Source organism: Montipora foliosa, chromosome 11 (genome assembly GCF_036669935.1).
Source record: "Montipora foliosa isolate CH-2021 chromosome 11, ASM3666993v2, whole genome shotgun sequence".
NCBI lineage: Eukaryota > Metazoa > Cnidaria > Anthozoa > Scleractinia > Acroporidae > Montipora > Montipora foliosa.
This window is the reverse complement of record NC_090879.1, coordinates 35,517,679-35,527,678: the sequence shown is the minus strand read 5'-3', so window position 1 is coordinate 35,527,678 and position 10,000 is coordinate 35,517,679. Positions and strand designations below refer to the sequence as shown.

The window sequence follows — 10,000 nt, the reverse complement described above, 5'->3', positions numbered from 1 at the left end:
AACTGGGAGATCCGATTCGGTAGACGAAAAAAGGAAAGAAGGATGGAAAACAAAGAAAAGAACAACTGAAAACTTGAAGGGTAACTGACGTCAAATTTCCCCTACTTTTTTTTGTTGAACCAATACATTCCTCTTGGGTTAAAGAATCCTAAATGAGCAAATAAAAGATATTTTGTGCAAAACCAAATTTTCTACCAATTTATTCTGATGCTCAGTTGACGGCCATTTTGAAAACGTTCTGATCCAGGTAACGTGATGTGACACGTCACACGTGTGTAATATAGTGAAAGGGTCATGGTAGATCTGAAAGTAACAACTTCGCGGCTCTCGCTGTTCAGCTCGCTGCCACAATTTACGAGCAAAAAAAAGGTTTCTTCCATTCTCTTGTAAGCCATCTCTTAGAGACTATGAAATACGAAGTGGGAAATAAAATACTTCCTCTGAAAACGTTGAATAATCGAAACGCGACGGATCCTGTCTGTATTCCGATCGGCTACAGGTAAGTTGCACGCCAGGCAAAACAGCGTTTAGGAAGAAATTACACGCAAGCGTCGTTTCTCATTTGCGACGGAAAACATGATGAAGTCAAAACAAAACATGAGAATTATAAATGCGACTGTATAGTGTTCTTAGTTTTAATGTTTACGCAACCGTAGAATTGTTTTGAAACAAGTCTTTATGCATCTTTTCAAGCTTTTATTTTCCTCATGAGTGTAGTCAAGAAGGTCGTTGATGGTTGACGCTTCAACATGGATGTAATCTTCACATTCAAGTGAAGTGTTTCATTGTCAGTTGGTCGTATTGCTACTATAGTTGCTGATCTCGCCAGAAAGCTGCTCAACCACTTCAGTAATTATACGATTCCACCAGTGCAAAGGACGATACCATAATTCGAAAGAACGCACAGTTTTGCTTTTGAAAAGCGAAGGGAACTTTCCTTGTTATCGTACGTTTCGCGAGCACATCGTTTGAAAAACGCTCAACGCGCACCCATGCACTCCTTAGGTACGCCAAAAAATTGTCATTCTCATCTGACTAGTCTGAGGCAGATGGTTTTATTCAGAGAGCCAGCTTGGAATAAAACTGGTGACTTCTATTAGTCCATCAAAATCTCGAACGCGAAAAAGATGCCTGTCAGTTGAGGATGCCAGTCCAATAATTTCTTGAATCCCGAAGGTGAAACCTCCCACAGCCACCACAAATATCTCGACTCCATCGTTTTTGAGATTGAAAGCCTTAAACAGAGTCATATCTTTACCCATGTTTGATAAGCCATCCGTAACAAGCAGGACATTTTTATAGCCATTCGGATCAAAGCCAGAGCTGACAAAACATAAACACAAAGAATCATGACTGTAGTTTTTAACAAAGAACTGGGCAATTCAACCTGTCTTAAAAAGAAACCAAAGGACTTACTGCATGAGTTCTATAACGTCGCCTGTTTTACAATCTTCTCGTTTTTTAAAGTTTTACGACTAACTGAAATGAGACCCGATTATTAATGGTCGGTGTTCTTAACCGAAAGTGTCTCTACGGTAAAACAGCATTGATTCATTTTAATTGGCCTGCCGTTTTTGGAGCCCGGGTTGTTATCGTCCCCTCACCGGGCAAGGAACCCGCTTCCACGCAAGGCTAGAAAACAGAGCCTGGCCCGTGGGTTGACTATGTGCTAACAGTTTTATTGTCATCTAAAGGGTTGCACACTACCCTGCCGAAGTTATTGTCATCTATCATGGATTATCATTCAGACAAAGTGAACACCATTTACGTTTGCGGTTTCTTCGTATCTTCACTCATGAATGAGGATGGGACAATAAACACAGTTGAAAGAGAAATCTTCACGAATAAATGAAAATACGTTTATACTTAAGCACCCCAAGTTTTCCTTTAAAGAATCTTGTCAGAACGATACTTGTTATAATATCAACAAAACATCTCGCTTCTAATTGGTCAATAACGAATGCACCAAATATGTTTCTTGATTTTAGAATATAGGAAATTCTGTATACTTAAACTGCGGAATGGACACGAAATGAAAGTTAGATAATCATCTTAAGCAGTTGCAAGTAAGCGTAAAACAGAATCCAGGATTTTTCTTAGGGAGGGGGTGCACCACTAAGAAATGGGGTAGCTGACTGGTGACGTTTTTTTGTAGAATACCAATTGTATTAGAAAGCCGCACGTCATCTCAGAAGGGGGGGAGGGGGGGGAGGTGCGCACCACCTGTACCCTCCCCCTTGATCCACCCCTGTAAAACATGAATCTAGCCATTGAACGAGGATCGAACCCAGCGACCGAGATCGACCCAGCGATCTCATGTTAAGAAAATACAAACTAAACAGAACCATGCTATTAGGCTTATATTTTTTGCACGTACACTGGGCGAATTAAGTGAGAGCGCTCTTCCGCTGCTTAACCTTCTTGATGTTCTAACAGTAAATAATGTGTATCGATTCCATATCCTAAAATTTACGCATCTTTGGCGTAAAGGTCTGCTACCAGTCTTGTATTCATGGGTATAATACCGGATATGCTTCCAAACAAAATTTATGTAAACCTAAAGAGCGAACTAACTCTGGAAAACAAACAGTTGCCTTTGCAGCATCTGTTCTCTCGGATGATATCCCAGTAGACTTAAAAAACCTAAATGCCTTCAAATTCTCAAAAAAATTAAAACATTATCTGCCGTCAGAGCAACACTCTGAAACTTTGTCCTAAAATCTTCCACTCTTACATTTATTTATTTATTTATTAATTCTGTTCTCCATCTTTTGTTATAGGTAACTTAAAGTAACTGTTGTTCTTCGGCTATCGAAGCTTGATTAGAAATAAAACACAAGTAGCGGTTATTGATATTCTTAAAAAATAATGAGAATATTGATTTTCGGTGATTCCAAATTCAAACAATTGAAGCACAATCGAACAAAAACAAGAGAAGATAGTCTTTCTGCTTATCTTCGCAAATTTAGAAACGCCAAAATTATTGATGACGTAACTTTTCACAAGATTTTGTCCTGGAATTCTGTATGGTTCACAAGGTCGGTTGTCCTTTCCTCCTTATTCAGGGCCGTCAAACCCTACAGCTTTAACCTAGCCTCTCACCTCGTTGACATACGGCGACCAATTTCCACCAACCAGCATACAATTAAGGACTCTTTTAGTTTTGTTGACTGGGCCAAACAGTGCAATCACTATAATGTAATCATGTGTTCTTTGGAAGTTAGTTCTATTTTTACCAATGCGTCTCTCAAACAAAACAAATTTGCTTTGACAAGCTGTACGTACTTCCTGATCCTCTCACATTACCTCCCTCTGTTTTAAAGAAATTTTTAGAGTTTGCACCTAAAACTGAGAAGCCACTTTATTTTTGATGACAAATACCGGCTATGACCAAGTCGATGGAGTGGCCATTGATGATGAGTTCACCATTAGGCCCGGTTCTAACAAACATCTTATGTGTCATGTTGAAGAAAAGTGTGTCATGACGGGTAACACACGTTCTTCAACCTGATTTAGATATGTGGATGACACTTTCACTATAGTTTGACAATAGGAACACTGCAAATGAATTATAATAATATCTGAAGTCGCCACAACAGCATTAAATTCACCATCATCAAATTTGAAGATTCCCGCCTTGTCAAGCGGCGCCCAAACAACACTTTCATGACATCCATTTACCGAAAGAAGACATTCACTGGCCTCTACACCAAATGGGATTAATTTATTCACACCTCGCAAGTACAAGATTAATCTCATTCGCACCCTCACTTATTACCACTGTAAAATTAAAGAAACATTGTCTGTAATGAACTTATTCTGGCTCTTAATTAATGGGCGATAAGCTGTTACTTTTTTGAGTAACTGCCATTTTTAGATTTTTGCTAAAAGATCTTTTTTAATTTTCAAAATCATAACTACTTTTGAAAATGTATGTTGAAGCATACGAAATATCAAGTTTATAAAAATACGTTGCTTCACAGAGTTTATCACCGCTATTTGTTTTTGTTCGCCTGTTTCCCAGTTCAAATTAGTCATGTTCCTTGTAGGGCCTCACTGCTCTACCAACCGTGGCTGACCAATCATGTCAAGCTGGCTGGGAGATATCGCGAAAGAGTTGAATCAAATGATTATTAGAATACACTGTATATGAAATTTCACAAACTTGTACTACGGAGTGGACAGCGAATGAAAGTCATGGGTTCAAATCCCTTTCAACTTTAAGTTGCTTATCTAACTACGACGACTTTCTAAAATATATTTCAATTTCTCACGTGGACTGCATGCAGTTTTTCCTCCCGGCTCGATTGTTTTTAATGTTTTCTCATGTTTCATCAAGAATAGCTGCAATACTACTGCTACAACAAGTTGCAAAAATAGTGGAGACACTTCACCTTCTGGGGGCGTTATTAATTTCCCTACTATCTCTCACACTGCAGCCCCCCTCCCCCCTTATCACCGTTGCTAGCAAGACAAAAAAATTGTTGGAAACTTAAACAGTCAACATTGAAATAGGGAGAGGGGGGGGGGGGGGGGAAGTGGGAAAGGTTTAAAATTCTAAATACGGCGGGTATTGGAAGCTAGAAAAAGTGTTTTTTAATGAAAGTGTCTCAACAATTTTGCAACTTGTTGTATCACTACAGGTCAGATCTTTTCGTCAGGAATATTTGGGAGTACGTGCACCTTTATCTTAGGCGGACTACACTTTTTTTTTTTTTTAAATAAGAACGTCTAATTTTGGAGCTGAGGCTGAACGTTCTTATATATTTTTGCGATATGAGGCTGAAAACGTTCTCAACATATTGTTAAATGTGCATGGTACATGGTATTTCAATAAATCAATGCGGACGTGACCAGGAAACCAATCACAGTGCCTGCTTGCTGTTCAAGTTATTTTGGTACGATTATAAATAAGTACTGCTCATTGTTACAAACTGAGATGTGTATCATGCAACAAGAAAACATTGTTATTTTATACAAAACATGCCCTTAAGTGTTTGGGTTAATTTACATTTATTTATCTTTATTTATGCTTTCATTAAAAATACAATTGAGCAAAATAAAACCGTTCTTAGTCGACTCTCAACATGAGGAATGTTCGTAATCCGTTCTTAACATTTTGGTTAATCTCAACGTTCTTATAAAAAAAAGAGTGGTACTGGTCTTCGAACTTGACTTGGAATCATACAGGAGAGCCTCCTCTTTCGACAGCGAACACAAGGTTTTAAAGGCAGACATAGTTTGATGCCGGTCACTCTAGTCTGAAGAAATTTGAATGTAGCTTCAAAGACCCGGCATTTCGACACTCCAGTCAAGTGTCTTCATCGGGGGTGATCCACGAGTCTTTTACATTCTACCAATTTGCTAAGAAGTGACAAGACACGCCTAGTAATTAGCGCCCTTTTCTTTTAAGAAGGTGCAAATAGGGGTCAGGTAAAAGGTCGCCCAGCGACTCTTGCTATTACAATGGATCACCCCTGATAATGACACTGGAGTTAACAAATCAAAAGTGGTTCTGCGTTGTCTGTACTCTTATCGACCACGATATTCGTCATCACAGCGGTCAAAATGTTGTGGACTCACGAGGCGCAGCTCGTGAGTCCACAGGCAGCCCAGACTCGGAGAGTAAAAAAATTGTAAGGATTTGTATGGGAGTCTCGATAACAAACTCAAAGAGATATTTACACGCAAAAGTTGTAAATAAAAGGCGTACTTTATTGTCCTGGTGATTTTCTCGCTTCTTGTGTGGTTATTTACCTGATTGAATGTCAACTTCCCGGGTTGTCACTCGTAGATATATAAAGGAAAGCGCTGGAAAGTAATTTCTAGCTTACCTAGCTCGCATCTCACCGATAAAATCACACTTCTCCGGCATCAGTCAGGCTCAAGCTCCGGGGATGGCCAAACGGATAAATTTACTCCTCTTTGAACAAGTTTCAAAGTCCAGCGAGTATCCATTGCTGAGAAACAGCGATGAATATCCAAAATTTCAAAATCATGCGAGGCTCGCCTACAACGAATTTGGACACAGCTGGTCAACCGTTCACTAATGTGCTCTCACCATATCGAGGCTCAAGTGAACGGTTGACCAGCTGTGTCCAAATCAACCTCGTTCCCAGGGTCACAATGGAGACCCTGGGAACGAGGTTGTGTGTTAAAATTCGTTGTAAGCGAGCCTAAAAAGGATTTTGAAATTTTGAATATTCATCGCTGTTTATCAGCAATGGATACTCGCTGGACCTTGAAACTTTGTCAAAGAAAAATAAATTTATCAGTGTGGCCATCGCCGAAGTTTGAGCGTGACTGATGCCAGAGAAGTGTGATTTTATCGGTGAGATGCGAGGTAAGCTAGAACTTAATCTCCAGCCTTTCCTATATACATGTACGAGTGACAACCCGGGAAGTTGAGACGTCGCTTAAATCGCATTCAATCAGGTAAATAACCACACAAGAAGCGAGAAAGTCACTAGGACAATAAAGTACGCCTTTTTTTATCGACAACTTTTGCGTGTAAATGTCTTTATGAGTTTGTTATCGAGACTCCCATACAAATCCTTCCAATTTTTTCCCTCCGAGTCTGGGCTCCTGTGGTGAGTCCCCAGGAGAATCTGTCGTTTACGTCACTGTCATCATCATAGCGCCAGCTTAACAAAACGAGGCATTTCATCTGAAAATATCCAATACTAAATTTTAAACCTAGCTGAAATAATGTATTAATATTTGACAAAACCTCATTGCAGTGCAGAGAAACGAAATTCAGTAAAGAGCTTGTCTCTGAAAGCGGGACTGGTCTCGACCTGCCAATTAAAATTGATAAATTGCGAACCAGTAATTGCAAGATGCCACAAAAAACACAAACAAAGTAGTTACCTACCGTGCATTATCAAATAACTTGTCCTTGCACACCTGCAGTGCCTCCTGGGTATTCGTAAGACCAGCCTTGCGGCGCACAGCAGGGAGAAGGGCAATAGTTTCATTCATAGATATGAAAGAAGGGGTAAGAATTGTTGCTGTTGTAGCAAAATTGACGACCGCATACAGAGTTCGGGGATTTGCTCTCTCCGTGAGGTAAACTAACGCTCGGAGCCCTTTTTGAAAATTTTGTTGCCGTATGGAGTTTGAAGAGTCGATGACATAGATAACATTGTTGGTTCGATTGTCCGCTGCAGAAGACTGGCGCTTGATTCTTGATGAGTTCACAATGCCTTCTTGACGACGAAGAAAATACTTCGTAATCTTCTCGGCTGTTACTTTCGAAGGCGGAATCTTAAGAGCCTCTGCGTGATAAAGTTAAGGAAAGAAATACATGAAAAAACAAACTTGAATAATCTCCTCTTGCTGGGTTTGACTCAAAACCCAGCCAAATTTCCGAGATGGTTGAGGATTTTCCAAAGAGGATCGCGAAATCACCATCAGCATTAATTACTGAGGCAGTCACTGCAAGTTGGAACTGTGAAAAGGCTCTTGCAGATCAGAGAAGACACCAGCTGTTTCGCCCTTTGGTGTCTACGAAGCGTAATTATATTTGCTGTTCAAATAATCTGCTTGGATATTTTGCAAATTGTGCAGCCTTTTTCTGGCAAATAAAACTCGCCGAGTTCATTCTCCTTTGCGAGACCGAGGATGACTTTTCACTTTGATTGGGTCCGCCCCTTTAAATGGCAGCTTCACATGCCAAACATGTGGTAAGATGGGTTGTGAACAGCAAAACTGTTCTCCCACAGTAAGCGTGTGAGAAGGTGGATCACATTAAGAGATCGGTGTGTCACGTAAATAAAAAACAACAATAAAAGCAAGGTGACACACGCTGATTAGGCCCAAAAGGCCGAAACAGCTGTCCATGGCTGCTAATTGACCGGGTGAAATGGTTGTGCGCATGCGTGATGTGTTGGCCATACTGGGTTGGTGTTAGCGTGTGTCACCTTGCTTTTATTATTGCTGTTATATAGACAACGCGGCTTACTCACGGTTCGCACTAACACTGAGATATTTGGTCATGATGATGTGGTACACAAAAGATGACCGAGTGTGTGGTTCCTCGGAAATTTTATATTTTACAAAGGTATGCGTTAATTTCCTGAAATTGTTTTGAAAGGTATGGCGATGATTAATTATTAAATGACAATTGACATATAAGAGGTATACAAAAATTTGGTTTTATGAACGGAGTTGATAATGTAAATTGGCCACCGTACAGAGATTCTAAAAGCTGACGTTTCGAGCGTTAGCCCCTCGTCAGAGCGAATCTGAATGGATTCGCTCTGACGAAGGGCTAACGCTCCAAACGTCAGCTTTTAGACATATAAGAGGCATTGGGTAATGACATTATTGACACTATTGACATACGTTTTCCGCAACTTTGAAATATTTGCTATTTGCTTGTAACTGGATGTAATTGAGGGTACAATCATAAAACATGCATAGACTGACAAAAAAAAAAAACTTTTTCCGTTTATTATGTTCGGATCTACGAAGAGGCTCGCTGCACTGATTGAGAACTGGAAATTGGATATCAGCCGGCAGAAAGGCTCAAGTCAAGTGCTTCAGTAGATCAGTCTTCAATAAGCTGAATGGAAAGCCGTGAGCAATGTTCAAGTGTTGATGACTATAATCACAAAACAGTTCCTTTAATTAAACATTGCCGGTTGCCATTGGACAAAATTGCATAAAACTTAAAAAATACCAGCAAGTCGTAGGCTGTGAAGAAGTTTGCGAACAGGAGTAAAAGCTTACATCCAGGCCAATTGCATGGCAACGACGGCACATAACTCATTGAGATGTGAGAGACACTTACCTTCCAATGGACTTTCACTGACAGCAAAAACCAAAGAGCTCATGACAGTAACGAAAAGCAAGGAATAAACTCTATCAGACATTTTGTGTCGTGAATAAGTCAGGGCAGTCGATGGACTGAAGCAAAAATGGACTCCTCTGATTATACGGCCTCCAGCTAAGCAAACTGACTTAAATCGATCATAACACACTCAACTTTATGCATTATCGTGTTTCATTTTGTTGTCAAGACAAATAAGGCAAATAGCTGACCTCCAACAACATAGTCAGCATGCTTTGATGACGAGCAAGGCTGCGATGACTTGCACAGTTATCTGTAAATCCATCCAATACTGCCGTCCGCCTCGACTCATTGTAAAGCGCCTTTGAGACGTTTGTGATAAAGGCGCTATATAAATGCACCACTTTTTTTTTTTTGACTTCCTCGGATTTTAAGTTTACTACTCAAGGCCTGTTAGGGCTCTGACATGAGACATGAGCACGGTCAGCTCAGTAGTCAATAGAGCATTAAGCTGGGGGTCATTAGTTCATTTTCCATCCCTGGGCATAGTCAAGGTGCTTTGGAGTTGAAAAAGCAGCTCTCGATTTTCCTGCGATGACACTTAATGGTGACTCTGTTATCGAAGCGTGACCCTTAGTTAACATGACCCGTCGAATTGTAAGTTGATAAGTAGATCACTTACTTGCCTGATACGAATCGGAAGTATTGTTGCTTAACCAAACGTATTACGTCGTGTGAATTAGTCCTTTCTTCTACTAGGATTTCATGTAGAGCCGTAAGAGTGCCAAGAACATAGTTCATAGATGTAGCTGATTATGAAACTCGACAAGTTTCTTTGTTTCATGTTTTTGTTCGCTTTTTTGGCCTTGACCCTGCACAAAACCCGACAAAAACACGCTTTTTCGGCAGGATAACCAATCAAAAGCTTCGACTAATTTATTTGAAATGAACTTGCGAACAAAAAACAAAAGATTGTGCAGGGTCACGGTCGGTTCAACATCTAATTGCGACTGTATTGTTCCTGCTTTTGAAATTCCCAGGGTTTCATAACCAGTCCCTAGATTAACTATGCCAAGAACCAGTATTAATAATAATAATAACTGTTTATTTAATGATCATTGCAGTTAGAAACTGAATTACAGGGATAAAACGCAAGCTTCAAAAATTACTTGAACACTATCCAACTATTATGACGTGCGTTCGTGG

At 40.0% G+C, this 10,000-nt stretch overlaps 1 protein-coding gene across 1 annotated transcript; it reads right to left on the bottom strand.

Moving 5' to 3' along the window:
- Nucleotides 1–203: 203 nt before the first annotated feature.
- LOC137975403 (matrilin-3-like) lies at nucleotides 204–8,930 on the bottom strand. The gene is made up of 3 exons (XM_068822515.1): nucleotides 8,795–8,930; nucleotides 6,875–7,277; nucleotides 204–1,323 (listed from the first exon to the last, which is right to left on the bottom strand). Exons 1-3 carry the CDS (start codon nucleotides 8,874–8,876, stop codon nucleotides 1,056–1,058), a joined length of 753 nt encoding a protein of 250 aa, XP_068678616.1. The 5' UTR covers nucleotides 8,877–8,930; the 3' UTR covers nucleotides 204–1,055.
- Between the last annotated feature and the right edge of the window lie 1,070 nt (nucleotides 8,931–10,000).

Excerpts from the sequence above, each read along its gene's own strand:
- LOC137975403 (XM_068822515.1), bottom strand. The coding sequence starts at position 8,876 with ATGTCTGATAGAGTTTATTCCTTGCTTTTCGTTACTGTCATGAGCTCT. Across the intron at positions 7,278-8,794 it reads CAGTGAAAGTCCATTGGAAG|AGGCTCTTAAGATTCCGCCT; the intron begins GTAAGTGTCTCT and ends TTTATCACGCAG. Across the intron at positions 1,324-6,874 it reads AAGTTATTTGATAATGCACG|CTCTGGCTTTGATCCGAATG; the intron begins GTAGGTAACTAC and ends ATGTTTTGTCAG.